The sequence below is a fragment of the Syngnathus acus genome, chromosome 24 (genome assembly GCF_901709675.1).
Source record: "Syngnathus acus chromosome 24, fSynAcu1.2, whole genome shotgun sequence".
Lineage (NCBI taxonomy): Eukaryota > Metazoa > Chordata > Actinopteri > Syngnathiformes > Syngnathidae > Syngnathus > Syngnathus acus.
Window position 1 is genome coordinate 7,829,538 of NC_051108.1, and position 21,861 is coordinate 7,851,398.

Below are 21,861 nucleotides of genomic sequence, written 5' to 3' on the forward strand. Positions count from 1 at the left end.
CAATGGTTGTTCGGAATGCTGGTTTAGCGCGGAATTCAGTCACTGCGTTCAGACGATCGGTTCGCGGGAAAGAAAAGCCACATCAACACAGCGTACTGCTACTAGATAAGAGGAATAAGAAATACACATAAATATATGTTGGAATTATCAGATCGGTTCCAACTGAAACATAGGGATGCTTTTTCGTTCAATTATTGAAAATCGTCTAGGCAGACAACGGCAGAATGGTAAGACAGAATATGCGTTTTTCAAAAGAACAATTCGTTCTGTTTAACGGAAGCTATGATACTTTGGTTATAAATATATGTGTGCTATAATACTACTACTTTAAAATTCGCACAACCCAAGTTGTTTTGTTATGTTGGGTTTCACTGAATTTACTATCATTGCCGTTTAAAATTGGTGATCTACTTGTCTGAGGTTGTGTTTTGTCTTGGTTAGTAGCTGACTTGATCAATGTACAATTGACATTTGATTAGATAGATGAATTCTTTAATTTGTTATAAATTCTGACGTAATACATCATTGAGGTATTTTCATTGAATTGTTGCTCTAGTAATTGACTTGTTACACATTGAGTTCCAAACGTGATTTACATTTACCACTGCCATTGACCATAGCAGTTGTCACATTGACTCAAAACGTAAGATCTTTTAAATTATGTTTTTATGCATTAATCTGTCCAGCATTACCTACTCAAACCCGGACCATGTATCCCCTGAGCTCCCTCCTGGAAGGCTACCAGTGTGTTCGCAATGATGAACATATCTCCTATGGCAGCCTTGGTGATTCAGTGCCCCCATTTGGACTATCCTTCTCCTCTGGTAAAGCACTTGATATTTATCATCAGATGATCACTTGCAGAGGCGTAGCCAGGAATTTTTCCAGTAGGGGCGCACGCCCACAGGAAAAAAAATCTAACATCACCCACGCCGTTCGCTGATCGCTAAAACAACATCCGGGTCCGGGAGGCAAACGGTGAATGGATAACATCGCGCACATAGAATAGCGCAAGCACATTTGCGCAAGACCGAAAGAAAAAAACGGCATGAAAATGAAGAATCGAAAAAGCTCGATTTTTTTCAACCGGGGCGCAGGGAGTCCTAACCGGGGCGCCGCCCCGGCTTGGCTACGCCTCTGATCACTTGCCGTTTGACACCAAGCTGTATTCATGTTCTTACAGCGAGGGAGATTCAGGATGTTCTGGCTGTGGCAAATGAAGAAGGCATTGTTAGGATTTACAACACTGAGGGGCGAGGAGACCGACTTCTTAAAGGTGCAGCATGACACATTTTCTGCAGCCTCACATCCTTTTGGAATAGAATAATTTAAGTGTGTGTATACTTGCAGAATGGCTGGCTCACGAGAATGCTGTCTTTGACATAGCATGGGTGCCTGGGGAGTCTCAATTGGTAAGATGTAATGCCATCCCCTACCTAGCAATGTACGTATAAACATTGCACACAAAGCTTTAGTTTACTAATTTTTTTATTATCATGCATCCACCTTAGGTGACTGCTGCAGGCGACCAGATGGCCAGGTTGTGGGACGTGAAGTCAGGCGAACTGTTAGGTGGCTTCAGAGGCCACCTTTGCAGCCTCAAATCTGTTGCATTCACTTCAGAGGACAAAGGTGTGATTTCTTCGTTTTCAAAAAGCAGCATGGTGCAGAGTGAATGAGTGGTTAGCACAGCCGTCCCACAGTTTTGAGGTTGGAGGTTGTTTTCTAAATAACTGTTGTAGGTTAATTACCATATTTTACGGACTATAAATCAAGTTTTTTTTTTCTCATAGTTTAGGTGGGGGGGGGGGGGGCGACTTATACTCAGGAGCGACTTATATGTGAAATTATTCACAAATTTTTACTTAATCATTAACACATTACTTACTTACTAGTATAGTTGATCACTTCACATGTTATTTTCATTTTAAACCGCATGAGGGTGCACTATGGCTGTGGAATAATTGGAGCCTCACTGACAATGAGTTCCATTCACTGACTTCCGGAGTCAGGAGATTTAATAATTTGGAGAGACACAGATGGTTCGATAAACTTGTTATTTATGTTATAGTTATTTGACATATAGTTTATTAAGAGTAGCAACGTGTATGTTGTTAGACTTCAGTAGTTTCCGATTGTCTAGCGAGGCCGTGAAGAGGAAGAACGATCCAGGGCGCTTGCTTGGAGAGCACACAAGCGCTTGCTTGTTGAACTCTTGTTTTGTGAAATAAAGAGCCGGTTACCAAACCCACGTCTTGCCTGGTACTTTGGTAACGCTACTATATAGTTATATACGTAGATCTGTGGAATAGTTGGAGCCGCAACTGACGACGAGGCTGACGTCAGCGGCACACGTAGGTCCGGATTCAACAGCTGTTTTTTTTTTGGTTTCTTTTCTAATTGACACAGAGGATGAATATTCCAATGGATTTAATGATTAGGAATGACACGGATGGTTCGTTAAAATTGTTGTTTATATTACATTTATTTGATATATTTAGTCTAACGTCAGCGGCGCACGTAGTTCCGGCGTCAACAGCTGTGTTTGTTTTTTGTTTTTTTTAAGTGACATAAGACGAAGATTCCAATGGATTTAATGATTTGGAGTGACACGGATGGTTCGATTGTTGTTTTTATTATTGTTATTTGATATACAGTCAAACCTCAGTTTTCGAGCGTCCCGGTTCTCGAACAAATCGGAATTCGAACGAAAAATTCAAGATTTCTTTGGTTGTCGAACAAATTTCGGAGGTCGAACCTCGCGAGATGAGCCGGGAGGACCCGAGAAAACCCGACCGCGCGGCCCGGATGCCGACTGACTCCGTTCGTTATTGTATTTTCGTTACTTTGAGGATTGTATTAACCCCTAATCATGCTTCCAAAGAAAGCAAGTGGGAGCAGTAAAGCCAGCCTAAAACACAAAGACGCTCTTAAAGCAATGCGACAGTGAGTGCCCGGCGCGCTGCGGTTGCGCGATCGGACCAAATTAAGCTCCCTGCGCACTGAGGTCCACTTAAATTTTGGAAAGTACATCAGGACTTTAAAAATATTTTCTAAATTTCAGCGACGGCTCTGTCACAATAATGCGACCAGCGCGGTGCAGTTGCGCGGTCGACGGCACGCTACGGTTGCGCGTTCGGCTGTGCGCTGCAGTTGTGCGATCGGACAAAAATGCGCAAATGAAAAAATGCTTAAAAACGGCGTTTGTTTTTGTCTTGGAACGGATTAATTTTTTTTCCATTATTTGTATCGGGAAAAATAGATTCGGAATTCGACTGATTCACTTCTCGAACCGCCTTCAGGAACGGATTGTGGTCAAAAACCGAGGTTTGACTGTATAGTTGATATATTGTTATATATGGGCCTGTGGAATAATTTGAACTGCAACTGACGACGAGTTTACAGCAAGGACGACAAATTCGATCAATGGATTTAATGATTTGGAGTGACAGATGGTTTGATAAACGTGTTATTTATGTTATAGTTATTTGAATAACTGTTATAATGTTACATTAGGCCTCAGCTCCTCGTTTGTGTTTATGTCACGTTAGCATACCGTATCGTTTAGCCTGTTGTTGCTGGTTCATGTCTGTTCTTGGTGTTGGATTTTGTCAAATAAATTTGACACTACGGTGCGACTTATATATGTTTTTTTCCTCTTTATTGTGCATTTTATGGCTGATGTGACTTGTACTACGGACCGACTTTTAGTCCGAAAAATACGGTAAATATTTTAAATTGTTCTTAGGTGTGAATTTGAGTGTAGCCACGAGCCACTAAATTTAAATCTGCCCTTCGCCCGAGTGAGATAGGATAGGCTTCAGATCATCTGTATTACTAGTGAAGTATTAGAGAAAATAGATGGACATATAACAACTATGTTTGCAAAAATAAATATTTTCCTATTATATTAATGTTGTTCGTCTTCTCACAGCTGTATTCTGTACTGGCGCAAGAGACGGAAATATTTTGGTGTGGGATACCAGATGCAGCAAAAAAGGTACAAACTTACATTTATTTTTCATCATACTTTAACAGATTGAACTTATTACAATTTGTATTCTTCATAGATGGTTTCTACAAACCAGTGAAACAAATCCAGGGTGCTCATAACAAAGCAGAGACAAACCCCCCATCGAAAACAAAGAAAAGACGACTCAGTGTTCGTGGCATGGCTCCCAGTGTGGTGAGTTTCCTTGACGTAAAAATGTTCAAGCAAATGGAGCCTTGTGTTGCAGCAATTCTGACCATCCCATGTTTTGCAGGACACCCAGCAGAGTGTCACTGTGGTGTTATTTCAAGATCAGCACACTCTCATCTCCTCGGGGGCAGTTGATGGGTTAGACGCACCTCCTCGTATTTTATGTTGAACTTTGATTATCAGGTTAATCATGTTTGTTTTTGACCTTAAAAGGTTTGTGAAGATGTGGGACCTGAGGAAAAACTACACCGCGCACCATCACCAACCTGTAGCCCTGCAGACGTACCCGTATCCCGGCTCTTCTATGCGTATGCGTCTCGGTTAGTTCTGCACTTTGGACTCTTCCTCACATGAACTTGTATTCAAATGACAGGCAAAAGTGACACGTTATTCTTGTATTCTAGGGTATTCTGGTCTTGTCCTGGACTCCACGAGGTCTAATGTCATGTGCAACTGCACTGATGACAACATTTACATGTTCAATGTCAGTGGAATCAAAACTACACCAGGTAAACCAAAAACTATACTTATATCGATTAACAAAACGGGACTTCCAGTGTAATTTTTAACCAGTTCTCGTCACTAGATGGAGCTATAAACTAAAAGGAGTACAGTAAGATAACCTTTAATAACTACACAGAGGGCAACATTTTCAACAGTAAAAACATGTAATAAGGAGTCTCAATTTAAACTCACAGGTTTTGTTTGACTTAAGAAACATTCTATATTTTCTCAAAAAGTTGTCCAAATACTGACATGTACAACTTCTGTGATATTTGATTCGAGAGGTTTCACATTAGTCTTATCGTAGTCGTGATGTCGACAGGGTCGGTTTGCAAGACTGACCTATTATGAAATTCATTACAACACCTGCACAGTTTAAAAATGATACTTACTCAAACAGTCCCTGCAAAAGTTACTCAATAATTTTGGCCCACAGTCATGTTTTTGTTACTCATTTCAGTTTTTTCCCCCACAGAGGCTGTGTTCAGTGGCCACCAAAACTCATCTTTTTACATCAAATCCACAATTAGTCCAAATAACCAGTTCTTGGCCAGTGGCTCAAGTGATAACCACACATACATATGGAAGGTACATCATAATTTCGTTAAAAAAAAGTAAACGCTTATTTATTTGCCATGAATCCAAATGATCAGAACACCTGTACATAATTTTCCATTTCAGATCTCTGATCCTACGCAGCCTCCCATAACTCTTCTAGGCCATAGTGAGGAAGTGACATCTGTTGCATGGTGCCCAACAGACTTCACTAAGGTGAGATGATGGTCTTGAAAGCATTCAAGCAAAGCAGGTAGAAAGATTGATTTCTTCTTTGTTTATATATATTTTTTAATTCTCTTCTCTAATGGCAGATCGCTTCCTGCTCCGATGACCACACTGTGCGCATCTGGCGCCTACGTCGTGAAATGGGTGGAGAACAGTCATCAGTGGGAGAGGCCAATCTTGTTGGCTGGGCACGTCCAAAAAGTCCACGCAGTAAGGACAATTTTTGTAAATAGCTGATAAATTACTATTCAGACCGATTACTATCCATCCTTAATTGTTTTATAGCTCACTCTATTGGCACACCTATAATGTTTGTTTTTTTCTGACGTCATTATGTTGTGCTTTGTCATAAAAAAATAAAATAAACACTATCTCATATTGTTTGCTGAATCTTCATTTGATCTGTGTTTTTAGAACTTTCGAATCCCACTGAGATAACACCTGCTAAGGAGCAGATGGTTGAGAGCATTGGAGGCCTGGCCTCTCCGTGCCTCGCCTCCTGTGCTCCCAGTGGTGCCGCCTTACCGCTCTCCTCCAGCACCACCTCACCTGTCCATTCTCGGCAAGCCAAAGCTGCTAATTATCAGAGAACTTCCATTAAGTCCTGGCTCTCCCCCAGTCAAGGATCTCCAAGCCAAAAGAGCCCTCTACTGTGTAAAGTTCTGAGTCCGTGTCCTCAGAGCCCAACGAATTGCACTTCTCCTTTGGTACCGCGAGCCAAACGTAGGCTGGAGACTGTCAACGGCTCAACTGATGAATGTGAGGGCACAAAGCTGAGCGAGTGTGTCTCCGAACTCTACCCTGTTGCCAAAAGGTGCAAGGGCCAGTCTGGCATCGCCCGCCCAGCTCAAGGGGATCTGCCACACACAGACAATCATATTGACGAAGGCCGAGAGTCATCAATACAGTCTGGAAAGGAAAACTACTGCCCTGGGGTGACAGACTGGCTGTCAGCAATGGGCCAAAAGATGAGAGGAAACTCTCGTAGCCCTCGAAGCCCCAGTGCTGCAAAGAAACAAGAGGGCAAGACGCCAGCATCACCAGTAAGTATTTTGAGCAATTCCGACCAAATGTCTTGTTGTCCCTGGGTGCAAATATTTTAGCTTTATTATTATTATTTTTAAATTGTTCTTTTCTATTCTATGATCTAACATATTAATATTTCTCATTGACTTGCATGTTTAACAAGAAGGATTTGGGTTGACTGAGTCACAAGGAATGCATTAAAATGCACATGATAGGTCTGTGCTATTCCTGGATGCTTGCAATTACTAAATCCCTGCAAAATGGCACGGAATAAATTACAAGCGTTAGTCCAAATAGGATATTAAGTCTGGGTTTGTATAGAAAGGTCCAGGGTTCACACCAGACTCCCATTATAGACGTACAAACTACACCCTTGCATGACACAAGTAGTTTAACTTGCACCTCACAAGACACAAAAAGTTTTTTTTTATTTTTTCTTCCTGCTCTGTACGGCAGCTATCATGATTCAGGCATTCTGAATATGTTGCCAGTCAAGAAAATCACGCTCAGCTCTCTTGCAACTTCATTGAGAGTTGTTATGAATTGAAAAGAAATTCGCAGACCATGATGCAAGATGTCACTGAAATAAAACCTGCAGTTAAATCTTTTCTCTAATTTCTCTTTTTCAGACTTTGAACTCACCGCGGAACATGAAAAAAATCTCCTCCTATTTCATGAGGAGAGGCACAGACTGACCCATCAGCATCCATGAGTAGTGCCTCAACATTTTTGACGCTGTGCAGTCACTGACTGACAGGTGTGTAATGAAAAAATAATTCTGAGTAATTGTTTTACTCTTCCATGCTACACTTAGGAGCCGCATTTGACACAACTCTTTCCATTTTATCTGGTTGTTGATGCAAAAACTTTTAAGATCCAGATAAATTGTCTCATTAAGCACATAAGTTAACGTAGTAATTATTCAGTTAATCTTGGAGCCCTACTATGAACATGTTTAGCTTATCAAGTACATAACTAATTTCTGCTCACCATTTCTGTTTTTATGCTCCAGTTGTTAATATGTACAAAATAGCAGGTGGTTATTTGTGACACCCTGTTGAATGGACAGATTTTTATTAAAATGAAAATATTTCAAAACTATAAATGGCGTTCTGGGCTTGATTTTCATGTCTATCTACTACAGAAACTGCTGTACCTTTACTGTATTTGTTTTCACGTGACACGTGTTAAGGCCCGCTCATAATACAATTTTATTGGTTAAAAACCTTCCTGTTTTGTACAATCTCTTCAGTGATTGCTCCCTGGGAACGTCAATCAAAAACCCGTCATGCGATGCAGTCTAACTGTCTAGGTCGTAACACAACCACACAGCGGTGGTGCTGCTGGGGTTGTTTATGAATGCCGACTCGCTGCAGAGGTTTGGTTATTTAGACACATCGAAGAAAATATTTGTTTTAGCGGATGGTGCCGAATTGTAATCGTCGTTTTCATAGGGGACATAATTAGCATCGTGTGACACGCTGAGGCACGCGGCTAACTTTTAAGTGTTTAAGGCGTAGAGGATAGAGGGAATTTGAACTTCATCGACCGCGAGTGAAAATACTCCGCCTGCAACCAGCATGCAAAAGCGGCCTGTGTACACGGATTTTTCTTAAATATATTAATTTTGATTGTTTTACTTCCTTATGCAAAGAGCATCACAGCTTTATACGGAGCTACTACCCTTTTCGCCTCTGATCGCGATGGTGGAACAATCTGTCCTACTGTATCCGTCTAAAGTCAGCTATGCTAGCAAGCTAGTCGTGCTAGGTAGGTGTTAGCTACCAGCGCACAGTACAGTACTGTGGTTAGCCAGCTGCGTACATTCACACATCGACAACTTCATCGCGGTATCGCAATTAGATTTGCGGGATACACGTCTATATTTTATAAGCATTTAAGCAAAACAGTGTTGAAGAAAGTCCACGGATGTTTTTTCTTCGTACAGGCGAGTGACTTGTTTGTTCCCAGAGGCTATGTCGAGTTGTACTTTGGCTATTTTGCTTTGCTTGTTGAAGATCGTCCCCATAAAACAGCAAGGCATAGATAAGATGCAGCCTCCTCCGACATGCAATGTCGGATCACGCTGAGTAACGTCGCAGGTTTTTGACAGGTGGCGAGCGTCAAGTTGTGCAGGTTGCTCCACATTTTTTTGCGGATGCGAACGCTCCGGGGGCGGAAACACAGTGAGGAGAAAACCTTGTTTTTGCAAATCTGACGAGGAGCGCCACGGCGGATCGTCCTCGGGCTGCGCATCAAAATGTCGGCCATCTCTGCAGCCGAGAAAGTGGACGGATTTACGAGAAAGTCGGTGAGGAAGGCCCAGAAACAGAGAAAATCTCCCAGCTCGTCTCAGTACAGGACTCAGATCGCCCCGGTGGAGCTTTCACCGCTGCCTCAGCTCAAAGGTAAGAGGATGATGAGGAGGATGGAGGTCTGGTGGGTGTTTAAAATAGGCCATCCCTGTGACACATGCTATGCCCACTTGCCCGGAATCACACCTTGATCACACTTCCACCCTCTATATTCAACCAAGTGTGTGGAACTGAACGTGAACTTTGAAGTGAGTTTGCATAAACACTGATTCAAGATGGCAAGCCTTCTAAAAGAAGACAAGGGCCACCTGTTGCTTTGGCTTTGTCAGTTCTAGCTATGTCATGCAGTGTTTCCTGATATTTATTGAGCCAAGGCACATATTTTACATTAGGAAAATGCACAAGGCACACCTTTCCAATGAAAAATAGCAATTAGGTTTGGTTAATTGTACCTCTTGCCATGAAGTGGAAGAGCATTTAGTTTTTGTGCCTGGTGCTATTTCACTGGAATAGATCACCGGTGAATGCATTCTTTTTTTGTAGTAAAGAATTCCCTTCATACAATTGGAATTGGATAATGCCAAGTCAGGTCACTTCAATGCAGCTCTGTATTTGCAAAAACTGCTCTCTGAAGCCACCTTGCCATTGATGGGTAAGGAATTGTTCTCCTATTTGACATTTCAGTTTTTTGTCTTGTGTATTATAGATCCATCCCTCCATTTTCTGTACCGTTCTTGAATTACATGCCTGTCCGGATCAAATGCTCATGTACTGCTCATGGCTCGCGGTTTGTTGGTGTGCCACCATGCTCTAAGGGCACTTTCGTGTATGACGGTGAGCAAGTAACAAATGAAAAGTGACAGTATGGGTTGGTCAGCGGAGCATAAAGTGTAACGTTGATGGTGCTGTTGGGTTGGATATTTTGTCGGGTTTAAAATCGTATATCTATAATGTTGCCACTCGTTTATTGTTACATGCACAGCTATGTTACTATTGTAACGGCAGGTTTTGGGTCCTGAATGGTGGACTATGAAGATGCTTCAGGCCTCCTGCGGTTGGGGTATGTAGAGCTCCCCGTTGTGTGATAGACACCTAAAACATGAGTCACTCAGAGACCATCGTTGCCGTGACAACCTAAAGCCTCGAGAGCAGACCAGGAAAAAGGTTTCTATTCAAAATACAGCCTTCGTAATTTAGCTTAATATTATTTTTGTTTTTGCCAAACGTGCACCAGAATGTATTGATTAATATGATGAAATGCAGAACCCAGCACACTGGACGACAGTTCTAGGAGTTGGAATGGGTTATCAGCATATTTCATCTAGGTGTCCTCTGTAGTTGAAATACATTCATAGTAAGTCTCAGCGTATTACATATTCTGTGCGCTTTAATCAATTACTACACTTTTGTTTTCCTCTAATCCTAATTAAGGCAGCTGACATTTGAGCTTGACTTCTTCACTGTTTCGTTATAGTAGCAATATAAAGTGGGGCTTTTGAACAATACTTAAATGTCAAGGACGAGGCACACGTCTACTCCGGTGCCTGTTCAGAAGAACTTGGTTTTCATCTTCTTTGTAGCTCCAGGCTCCCCAAAAACAAGTGCCTGCAGCTTGAAAGGAGCGGTGTCAAGTTGCCCTCATGAGGCTGTTAGGATTATGTGAAGCCAGATCACGATGTGTTAAGCTCTATCAGTTAAGACTGCCACAGGAATGTGTTTGAGACCTAGCTTGCCAGGTTTCTCTCTTAGTTATACTAATTTTGAAGTCATGTGCACACGGAAGCAAATCACAGCGAGACTGTGCTGCCGCCCTGTCATCCGGTGCGATTTATGCAACATTAGAATTGTTTAGTATTGCTTTTGATAATTCTATCATTGAAAACGTGGGCATCTACCCTCCCATTCAACGACTCCTGGTCTTTGTCTGAGTGACACTTTAACCTGCTTTAAACAGCGACTGTAGCAGCACGCTTTCAATGTGTACACTGTACACGTGAGGAAGATTATTTTAGCAACTGCTACAACTGCAAACATTCCACCAAATCGGTACACCAATTCTTTGATGACCATTGGTGGGTTTCACTTAGCTTTCGAAAGACATTGGTGCTGAATTAAAAAAAAGAAAAAAAGAAAAAACCTGTACATTTGTATCGCTTGTGAAAAATATAAATTTGACCAAGATTTCTGCTCAACCCTAGAATGACCCAAGCATTGTTGGAAAGCCTTAAAACATGCCACGAAATAGAATGTTATGTCACCGCCATTGTCATCTTGGTGCAAGACAAAAAAAGCGTTTGTTCAGAGGTCACCAGACCAGCATGCTCACTTTGTTTTTGTTGTCACTCTGCTCGGTTAATTCTATGAAATGTTGATAGATACCAACAGGGCGGGTATTAATGTCAAGGAGTTTTTACATGGGGGACTTAAGTTTCTTTAAATATGATAAAAATATCTTTGTTTTGGTTAATAATGTTTCTACCATCATGTTGACTACTTAGGCCATGTTCACTGTACAAACTAGTGTTCCAAACACGACTCAGAATGCAAATGAAATTACTTCTAAATCCAACTGTAAAACTACTCACCCTTTGAAAACAACTGACAGGAGGAGAATCGAAAAGTATTTTCAGGTTGTATATTGATATTGATAGTGATGGAAATAATTAACTTTTTTTTCTTTTTTTTCTACATGTCTCTGTGTTGTAACAACAGCCACTGTGCTACGAATGGACCATCCGGGTATTGAATATCTGTTTCCCATGAGAGTTGACCTCTGCTGCAAGAGGTTACTGAAATACTGGATGCTAAAATGGAAAATTGTTGCATAACCCAGCTGCATTAGCTCTTGCAGTACTTCTGTTAATATCCGACATATTTCAGTAATACAGGGATGAGAATTTTCCGCGGATCCGCAGATTTCCGTGTTTTTTTCCGTCTACAGTATTTTCGTGAATCGTGTAAATCCGTTGAAAAAAAAATTGTTTTTATATGATGGGGGGAGCGGCCGGCTAGCTGGCCGGGCAACGTTAGCCTCGGTGACTCTCGCGGGCATTAGCCCCAAACCCACCCCCCCACCCCCCGCTACTTTTCTGTGCTTTTTCACATTTGCCATTCTCATCCCTGGTAATAAAGTCACAGGTGTCAATTAAACTAGACGTCTAGAAACATTTGATAAATTGCACAACTCCACCCAATAGTAGTACAGTATCTAGGGACATTACTCAAACAAAATAACTCATAATATGGCAAGAATATCAGATTGCAATATTTAATCGTAATAAATTATTCTTATTGGCTTTTGGATCCATTTTATGTGCACTCTTCTCCGTTTAAATCTACAACAGTGAATTGTGGCCATAAAGAAACAATGCAGTTTGTCTCACCATCAGACCGGTTTGTGGCCGTTGGTGTTTTCTCATGAATAGTTCTGTCTTTCGCTTCACACGTTCTGACTTGTATACAAAACATGCCGAGTCATGAAAAGAGGAGCGAAGAGTTCAGTTGCCCATCATTGAACCAGGCGTGCACACATTAGGTCAAAAGTATCCTGATAAAGAACATGAATCTCATATCGTCTATTAAGACATTGCATATACTGTATCCTTTATTTACATAGGCATAGCTTGTCCTTATGATATCATGTAGTGTCTTTGTGTTTTCAATGGCACTTGTGCAACTTGGGGATGTGCAAGCAAATGCTTTGGAAACATCAAGCAGGCTGCCAAATGTGCTTTGTTTGTGTGACTACATCATTTTAGATTCAGGGCTAAGTATGGCTAGTTTTTGGGGTGTAAAAGAAATCAGTTTTCGTTCTGATGCATCAAGGCAAAAATAGTATCACATTGTTGGGGGTAAAATAATTTGACTCAAGTCTATAAAGAGACACAACTTCAAGCATGGATTTCAAACTCAAGTGGGGTATGTCTAATCCAAATTTGACCGTTGCTTGTGTTAATTGTTTGTAGAAAAACAGTAGGCTAAATCTTTCATTTTATGAGTAACCATAATATTGAATAATGGCAAATTATGCAGAGTATTTGTGAAAGGTTAACTTGGGCTTAAGGTTACAAAGGGAATGTTCATCTTGTACAATTTCCGGTTTAGAATTATTTATGATCATTGATAATCATACGTATAAATATTTAATGGCGCTCTCAAATGTTAACAGTTCTGCTATGCTAATTTTTTTTGTGGTTATACATTTCCGTTTTGTAGCAAAAGCACATTTAGGTCCCCTCACCTTTTCTAGTGTCCTCACAGTTGCATAAGTGCTTCGTCGCATGTCAAAACCATCCGCTGATGTCCCCCCCCTGAACAGGGCTCTGACTGTTTTGTGATCTGAAACACTTGAGTCCATGATTATGCTACCACTTCATACACAATATTAGTTTGGTTCTGGTTGTGTGAGAAGACATTTTGCCTTATGCATATATAGCTGCAGTTTGAGTGTCGGCGTGGAAACCCAACTATTTCTCAAGGCACGCCCCAACCACAATGGCATCACACTTTTGGGTGCCAAACGAGAGAATGGCAACATTTACAGGGCACATTTAAGCAACTCCATACTTAGTTGTAAGATGCTCAGCTAAGTGTGTTGAACTCATCTTAGAGATTTTGACCTTGCACAAAGTGACTGAAGTCAGAGCGATGCTACTCTCAGTAGGATGCTGTCCTGTGGCCACAGTGATTACCTACGCTGTGCCCAAATATAACATCAGCATGCAGTGTGCCTGTCTGGGTGGCCTCCAAATGCTGTTAATAGCTTGGCAGGGTTGGACAGCTTTAATAACCATGGACAGAATCGCAGTCTAATCCATAAAAGGCTTTACAGTCAAAGCTGACAATGACTAGACTGCCTCTTTGTGACTCATTATCTTCAGAAGTATGAACAACATGTATTCCTTCATTTAGTGATTTGATATTGGTGGTGGCGAGCACTCTCTCCATTTTCCCTTGTGTGATTTCAGACGCTCCCTCCACTGAGCAGCAGGAACTTTTCACCCAGAAACTCCAGCAGTGCTGCATGCTCTTTGACTTCCTGGACTCTGTGACGGACCTGAAGAGCAAGGAGATCAAGAGGGCCACACTGAATGAGTTGGTGGACTATGTGTCCACCAACAGAGGAGTGCTTGTTGAATCTGCATACCCTGAGATCACCACGATGGTCAGTATAGCTTGCAGAAGGGGAATCAGGATGCACTGCCTGCTAAATAACCTTAACCTGAAAAAACATGAAGCACAATTTGCTGCCACGACATGAGCAAATTGTGTCATTTGGGAGACTACTTTATTTTTTTTATTTTTTTTAGTATCTACTATAGAGTTGAGGTTTGTATGTATTAGCAGCCATTAGGTGTCGATCTTCTCCCCATGCTGTGGGAAACATCGCATGCACTCTCGGGGATTACAAAATGGAGGCTGATCATGTGTCTACTGTCTAGACAGGTTTTGTCATGTCAGCTGTATATGGGATATACTTTATGTTACTATTGTGCCATGTCCATTCTAGCTGAAATGCTGGAAAGGTTTGTGTTTAAACAGGTTTGGTTATATTATCATGTTCAACCCAAGAGGAGCTTAGGACCGCCCCCTCATTTCAATAATATTTTCTTGTTTATTGGAGTGTGAACACTGCCCAAATAAAAAATAAATAAAAGTGAAAATAAAAACTTAATAAAAAATGTTTGAAAATAATTGAAACTTGTATTTAAAAACATATATACTCTATAGAAATAAAAACAACAAAAATGTATAATACAAGTAAATTAGGTACAAAGAAATAAAACATCTAAAATTTAAAAATAAATGCAAAAATATAAATATGATAACATTATCACTTTATATAATGTATTTTTAAGTTATATATTTGTTTTAATTTGCTTTTATTTTCACTTTATTTGTATTTGATTTTTGTCAATTTTGGGCCCCCATAAATGACTGCCAGTTAGCTCACAGAAATTATGATAAAAAAAAAAAAACTTCCAGTGTTGTCGACTTTTGACATTTTAATTCCTATGTATAGGTTTAATTAACAGCATCATTCCTCTCCACAGATCAGCACAAACATATTCCGTACACTTGCTCCAAGCGACAACCCAGATTTTGACCCGGAGGAGGATGAACCCACTTTAGAAGCTTCATGGCCACATATCCAAGTAAGGATATGATTTTGTTGCTTCTTTTTATTTCCATAGAGCTGCATCCCGCTGGGAGGGGCCTGTGCTGAGATGTTCTGGAATTCCCTAAAATACATTTTGATGCAAAGCGTGTTTTATCGCTGCACTGACAATGTCGCAAATGCCACTAGCAGAAATCAATCAAGAGTGTAAACTATTTTTTTTAATTGAATCTTTCAGCTTGTCTACGAGTTTCTTCTGCGTTTCCTCGAGAATCCGGATTTCCAGCCCAGTATTGCAAAACGCTACATTGATCAGAAGTTTGTACTTCAGGTAAGCAATTTTTCAGCAATTACTTTTGAAAAAAATATCACATGTCCACTGTTTCATAATTAAGGTCTTGATAAAATTGTTGGTCAAGTCTGTAAGAACATGCAAGGAATTTGTCTCTGCGAGTATGAGTCATATGCACTGAAGTTAGTGTACAGGAGTCCATCACTCTACAGCTCCGCAGGAACCAAAGGGCCTGGAATGTTGGCTTGGCTGCATCAGAGGTGCCGGGACTGATTTTCCATGATGAGAGCGTGTCGTGGGGAGCTTTAAATAGCTGCCTGTTGTTTTGCTATTTAGGATGAGATGAGAGGGCTGCGGTTGGGAGCAAATTGACAGGCTGGTTGGATGGAGGTTTGGGTGGCAAGTGTGACGTGGGAAAAGAAATACAGCAGTCCGGCAGTTTGGTCAATTTAAGTCCTCCTATATGCAGACGTTTAATGTCGCTGCAGTGAAAATTGCACCTTTTCTAAAAAGTCGTATGCTAAAATGGTCATTGTGCATTTGAATAGTACGGAAATCTTTGGCGTCGTAATAATGGTTCATTATGTTCAAGTATTCATACCTAAATGCTTTAATCAAGTCTCTTGCCACTCACGTGGTCACTCACATTCCTTGGTCAAGAAATTTGACTCGATATTATAAAAAAAACAACAATGTTTTGATGAAATTCCAATGAATTAGTATGACTGCAAATTGTGCAAACGAGCTTGCATGCACAGTGACAATTTTCTAAAGAACATGTGCAGGCTTAAATATATCCTATCACCCGTACCACAGAGGTGCTGGTGATATAAGCTAACTGGAAGATTGGTGCCATCCGATGCTGAGCCCAGAATTTCCTTTTGAACTCCATACCTCGTAATGATGACTCATCGCATGTAATGCCGCAAATAGATGTGACACGGCGGGTGCATCCATTGCATTTGTTTTACAGTCTGCACACACTTCCTCTTTTATCATATGTGGTGCTCGTACAAGTCCTACACAAATTAGTGCGAGTCATAATGTTACCTTTCTCCAATGAAATAACTTTCATTATTAGTTCATTGCCAAGTGAGTTTGTTTGACAGTCCTTAACTATATCATAACAAAACCTGAATTAGTACTCCGACTTTCATGGAATTTTTTCCCCTCTGTCGTCTTAGCTTCTAGAACTGTTTGACAGCGAGGATCCAAGAGAGAGGGACTTCCTGAAGACCATCCTGCATCGGATTTATGGAAAGTTCCTCGGGTTACGAGCCTTCATCAGGAAGCAGATCAACAACATCTTCTTGCGGTGAGTTAAACATGTTTTGTGTTTCTATTACTAATGATCGTGTCCTTTGGAGAATTGAAAAAAAATCTAAACGCCACCAAATATAACCTAATTGGACTTTATGTGTGGGAAAGAAAGGAGATTCATTATTAACTCATGCCCGCGTCGGTCATAAGTACAAAGTGCAGATGGAGGCGTCAAACATTGCCGACAACGCGTGCATTCTTTACAGCCCCCGTTGCTGCGTGACAATGGGATTTAGATGATTCAAACAGGGGACCCTTAATGTCGTTTCCAAAAGGCAAGGGTGCCAAAATGGATGCGCCCACTTGGGCCATCTGCTATGCCAGATAAAAATAGTGCCATCGTTGTCAGGCGTTGTATGTACATACCAAAAGTGTGTGGTGAACACAGGAGATAAATCGCGTATTTGTCGCTCAGCATAATCCAAGTGGTTGTATTTATCCTATTAACATTTTACTTGTTGTGTTTGTAGGTTTATCTATGAGACTGAACATTTCAATGGAGTTGCTGAGCTCTTAGAAATTCTAGGAAGGTGAGTGTATTGTCACACAATTAACTTTCAAAAACATCTCTAGACTGCAATATTTTTAGTCTATTTTGATTTGAACTCGACTCCTGGTTATGTAATTGCTTTTAGTGAAGGGATATATAATGATGACTGTGTTTCTTGTGTGCAGTATCATCAATGGGTTTGCACTGCCTTTGAAAGCAGAACACAAACAGTTCCTGATGAAGGTGCTCATCCCATTACACACAGCAAAGGGACTGGCTCTCTTTCATGCTCAGGTAAGAATGTTTGTACAACGCCCTCTAGTGGTTATGCTATAATGTGGCCTTGATTCATAATCACAATAACCTAGAAAAAAGAATCATTTTGAGCACAGTCGTCCTGTTGATGCTGGTTTATCCTTGTCATGGGATATCAATTATCTTGTCTTTCAGCTGGCATACTGCGTGGTCCAGTTCCTGGAAAAGGATCCGACACTAACTGAACCGGTAAAATAAATAAATAAAATAAATAAACATTCCTCCCACTCCGCACACTATCCGAGGGTGCTAAAATTAGTCACGCTGCAGAGAATTCTGCCGTTTGTGCTAAAAACCACCTACTCAACTGAGATAAAGATACATTTTGCACATTGAAGGAGTCCCCAATGAATTCTCGTGTTATATTTAGGTTATCCGAGGCTTGCTGAAGTTTTGGCCCAAGACCTGCAGCCAGAAAGAGGTACATTTATAAAAATCCATGCGCATCAACCGCAGCTGATTTTCTTATGGCTTCATGTTTGTTGTGTCTCAACAGGTGATGTTCCTGGGTGAGATTGAGGAGATCTTGGATGTCATTGAGCCTACACAGTTCAAGAAAATCCAGGAGCCATTGTTCAAGCAGATTGCCAGATGTGTGGCCAATCCACATTTTCAAGTAAGTTATGATTTAGCTAATTACAAATGTATGTTGTCACGTTTTTTTAGTCTGTTCATTTTTATGTTTAGTTTTAGTCTTGGGGTGAAAAAAAGATATAGTCAGCCCCTTTTGTTAACCACCAAAATGGCTCTCAGTCACCTGTATGGAAACTTGAAACCATTGCAGATTCTTTTCCCTCCATCCCAACAGGTAGCAGAGCGAGCGCTGTACTTCTGGAATAATGAGTACATTCTCAGCCTCATCGAGGAGAACATCGACAAGGTTCTCCCCATCATGTTCTGTAGCCTGTACAGAATTTCCAAAGAGCACTGGAATCCGTACGTACTTTTCACATTAAGGTGCCGAAGAAGAGATAACTCCAGTTGACACTTTTTACGAGCTGTCATCTCATTTGAAAACCAAGACACAAAATCTGCTTTTGTCTACATGTGATTGTTGTTCTTTCAATTATAATGGCAACTAAGTATTAGAAACAGACACCTATTGATTAATCTGTACCAGTTTTCCTGTTGTTGTTATTGACACAGACTCCACATTGTACATTTTAGGACTATCGTAGCTCTGGTCTACAATGTGCTGAAGACACTGATGGAGATGAACTGTACACTCTTTGATGAGTTAACCTCCTCCTATAAATCAGACCGGCAAAGGTGAGTTCAAATCACTAATCATCATCGTCGTTGTTTTCCGCGCATCATGTATTAGGGAGAAAATTATTTTAGTTTTAGTTTAGTGTCATCATTCATTTCAAATAGCTGGATAACGAACATGAAATGCTTATTGTTCTGGTTTGACCACGTTCAGGGAAAAGAAGAAGGAGCAGGAGCGCGATGAGCTGTGGAAGAAGCTGGATGAGCTGAGGCTCAGCAACAGTACACTAGAACAGAACAACAGCCACAAGCTCCTAAGTGTTCAGAACAACAACAAGAATAGCAATAATAATAACCAGGATAGCCAATGAGAAGTTTTGTCTTAAATGGACTGACTTCATTTCCAGGTTTGTCGGGAAAGGATGAACAAAGATGGGGAGGAGTGGGTTGGGTGGGGGTGAGATACCTCAGCAATTTTAGAAAACATTGAGTGACTTTGGACGCCTCAAGGAAAAAGATTTGACATTACCGGCACTATATCGTTGATTTTTCTGCTCTCATTGTATTCCGTGTACACGTCGGCGGGGAGAGAAAAAAATGACTTGAATTCAGCAACTCAAGATTGTTTCTGCCGCAAGACTCAGATTGTTTCTGCCACCAGCTGAATCTCTCAACAAAGATGTCTATTTTGTACTGTCATCGCTGCCAACACTTGTGTGCTGCTGACCTTGGGGGTGCAGTTAAGAGGCAGACGGGACCACGCCCACCGGGAGACTTGCTGAAATGTACACAAAACAACCTCCAATGATAGAGGTGGAACAATCATTCTAAACATACCAATTGATTGTGTCTATGTCTGGATCTTGCAGGGGTGTTTGGAGTTGAATATTGTTCTTCACAGTTAGTTTTACATTTCAGGTAAATATTTTTTTTTTTTATCTGGGCGAAACCATGGGAGCAGCACAGCAGCTTTTATTCCGAGTATTTACACTGAAGTATTGACACAGGACTTTCAATTTCCACTTTTTAGCCTGGATTAGTGTTAGGAGGTGAATTGATAATTGCGTGATCATGTTGGGGGATACTGTGACGCTGCTGTCATGTTTTTCAGTATATAAATAGACAAATATATACTGCAAATAGCTGTTAGCTTAGTGTAAAGCCTGGAAACCAATACCAAATTTACAGTGCATCCGTTTTTTTTAGAACCAAATTAAAAAACAGTCTTTGCCCAAAAAATGTTTTTGTTTTAAATCACATTTTCCCGTTTCCAGTCTTTATGCAAAGATATTCAGCATAGGATGTATTTCTGTCATGTCTAACTACACAGGCAGGGAAGCAAAGTATTTTTTTTAATTACTTTGAGTTATTTCTGTAAAAAAAAAAAAATGTAGAGGAGAAAATAAGGCATACAGTACTATATTTTTCCAAAATTTATTTTTTTGGCAGTCCATTTTACAAATGGACTAAGCTGGGTTGCCAGGTAGGCTTGATGATTGTACAGTATATTAGTCGAATGGTTATATTTTTATTAGGGATGCACCGATACCACTTTTCCAGGCTGCGTCAAGTACATTTGTGTCTTGGAGACAAGCTGGAGAAATTTTGTCTCTGCGTGACGGCAGCCTCCATCACAGCTTGACTAGAATCCAAAATTCATTTTTCAGAGCATAATTTGCAGTTGGCTGTAATGTTATCATCTGTGTTTACCTTAAAGTATTTCAACACCACTGACATGACTCCACCAACTGTCAGGCTGATGAAGTGGTATTGGTTTTGTAATATCAGAGCCTTTTTATAAGTACAAGTAATGATATATGGAATCTGCACCAATTCTGGTATTGGTATCAGTGCTTCCCTAATTTGTATGCTAGCTTGGAGGTGATTTAAAAAACAATGCCACTATATTTAAAGGGGACCTATTGATTATATGACGTTGTTGGTTCAGTTATAAATGTTTCAAAGTATTAATGTAAATGTACAGTAACATAACATACAGGTTCTACCTGTGAGATGAACGTTTTTATTCTACTGTCACGTCCAGATGATGATGATAGTTTGTCATGTGGTGACAACTTTAGTAGTGAAATGTAAAGTTCCTTTCTGACCACCTCCCCTTTGGCAAGCTTAGGGAAGGCCTTAAAGATACTCTTCTGACCCCATAAACCACGTTTCATATATATTAAGATTCAATTCACTGCTGGAATTGTTCAAACGTCACTGTAGTGTTGTCATTGCGCATAAACGACAACTGGTCATGAAATACACATTTTCCAGATTTCCTCGCGTCAAGATGTATCATGAAGTAGTGAAACAAGAAAATAAACACTTGGTTGTTTTGAGAAGGAAACTTTACTACCTGTTCTTCCTGATTCTCTTATCTCTATAAGTAAACTTTTTTCCTTGTAGTTGTTAGGAATGGGTGGTCTTCAACTGTCATTTTTAACTTCAAATATTTTCGTTCGGTTTCTCTGCTGCCTTTCTGACGGTACAGCATTCCAACATCTATGATGTTTAAATTTACTCGTTTGCGCTGGAAACGGATGGAACCTGTTTTGTAATCTCGGATTTTTCTGAGATTTCCCTCATGAAATAAAGTCCACTATCTTTCTATTCCAAGCATAGAACACGCTTGTCTTTTTGCTCCCACCAGTTGTAGTACACCATAGTGGTCACAAGACGGTGACATTATTCCTACTATGCTGTGCTCGATTTGGCCCACTGTTCTATTAAATGCTATCCTCGAAATACAAATGTATTTTTTAAACTTGTATTCTGGCGTTTGATTTGTACAGTTGGTTTATGCATGATATACGTGCGTGTGTGCAAATTAGTGGAGCGTATTCAATCACATTATGGCACAGATGTCAAACTCAAGGCCTGGGGGCCAGATACGGCCCGCCACATCATTTTATGTGGCCCGCGAAAACAAATTGTGCATCAAATTCGTGTGTCATTACTTGAATTGCAAATTGTCTTTAATAATACCTTTTTTTTTTTTAAATATTTGACCAATTTTTACTCGTCTGATTTGAAGATGAGTTATTTGTCAGTTTGTTTTGTAGCTTTTACTGTGTATAATATGAGGTGCTCATACATTTATTTGGGTAGACAGTCACAATGGCCCTCCGAAAGAAGCAATGACTACAATGCGGCCCGCGAAAAAAAATGAGTTTGACACCCCTGCATTAACCAGCTCAGTGGCCTAGTGGTAGAGTGTCCGCCCTGAGACTGGAAGGTTGTGGGTTCAAACCCTGGCCGGGTCATACCAAAGACTATAAAAATGGG

At 40.5% G+C, this 21,861-nt stretch overlaps 2 protein-coding genes across 4 annotated transcripts; both read left to right on the forward strand.

The window, feature by feature from the left end:
* Positions 1–20: 20 nt before the first annotated feature.
* dtl (denticleless E3 ubiquitin protein ligase homolog (Drosophila)) lies at positions 21–7,287 on the forward strand. Its single transcript, XM_037244809.1, has 15 exons — positions 21–227; positions 687–824; positions 1,184–1,276; positions 1,351–1,412; positions 1,512–1,632; positions 3,935–4,000; positions 4,071–4,186; positions 4,266–4,339; positions 4,415–4,521; positions 4,606–4,710; positions 5,181–5,293; positions 5,387–5,476; positions 5,575–5,698; positions 5,903–6,531; positions 7,144–7,287. The coding sequence occupies exons 1-15, from the start codon at positions 176–178 to the stop codon at positions 7,207–7,209; spliced, it is 1,956 nt and encodes a 651-aa protein (XP_037100704.1). The 5' UTR covers positions 21–175; the 3' UTR covers positions 7,210–7,287.
* On the forward strand, positions 2,450–21,197 carry ppp2r5a (protein phosphatase 2, regulatory subunit B', alpha isoform). Of its 3 annotated transcripts, none has more exons than XM_037244811.1 (14): positions 2,450–2,459; positions 7,934–8,922; positions 13,797–13,993; positions 14,883–14,984; positions 15,186–15,278; positions 16,424–16,554; positions 17,030–17,089; positions 17,235–17,343; positions 17,500–17,553; positions 17,735–17,785; positions 17,861–17,980; positions 18,173–18,300; positions 18,532–18,633; positions 18,788–21,197. In XM_037244811.1, the coding sequence occupies exons 2-14, from the start codon at positions 8,775–8,777 to the stop codon at positions 18,942–18,944; spliced, it is 1,452 nt and encodes a 483-aa protein (XP_037100706.1). In that variant the 5' UTR covers positions 2,450–2,459; positions 7,934–8,774; the 3' UTR covers positions 18,945–21,197. The 3 variants fall into 3 exon arrangements, with proteins under 3 accessions (XP_037100706.1, XP_037100705.1, XP_037100707.1); XM_037244812.1 differs by lacking the exon at positions 2,450–2,459 and adding an exon at positions 9,835–9,889 and having other exon boundaries at positions 8,819–8,922; XM_037244810.1 differs by lacking the exon at positions 2,450–2,459 and having other exon boundaries at positions 7,817–8,922.
* Positions 21,198–21,861: the final 664 nt, after the last annotated feature.

Excerpts from the sequence above, each read along its gene's own strand:
- dtl (XM_037244809.1), top strand. The coding sequence starts at position 176 with ATGCTTTTTCGTTCAATTATTGAAAATCGTCTAGGCAGACAACGGCAG. Across the intron at positions 1,413-1,511 it reads TGCCTGGGGAGTCTCAATTG|GTGACTGCTGCAGGCGACCA; the intron begins GTAAGATGTAAT and ends CATCCACCTTAG. Across the intron at positions 4,340-4,414 it reads TCCTCGGGGGCAGTTGATGG|GTTTGTGAAGATGTGGGACC; the intron begins GTTAGACGCACC and ends TGACCTTAAAAG.
- ppp2r5a (XM_037244811.1), top strand. The coding sequence starts at position 8,775 with ATGTCGGCCATCTCTGCAGCCGAGAAAGTGGACGGATTTACGAGAAAG. Across the intron at positions 13,994-14,882 it reads ACCCTGAGATCACCACGATG|ATCAGCACAAACATATTCCG; the intron begins GTCAGTATAGCT and ends TCCTCTCCACAG. Across the intron at positions 17,090-17,234 it reads CTCTTAGAAATTCTAGGAAG|TATCATCAATGGGTTTGCAC; the intron begins GTGAGTGTATTG and ends TCTTGTGTGCAG.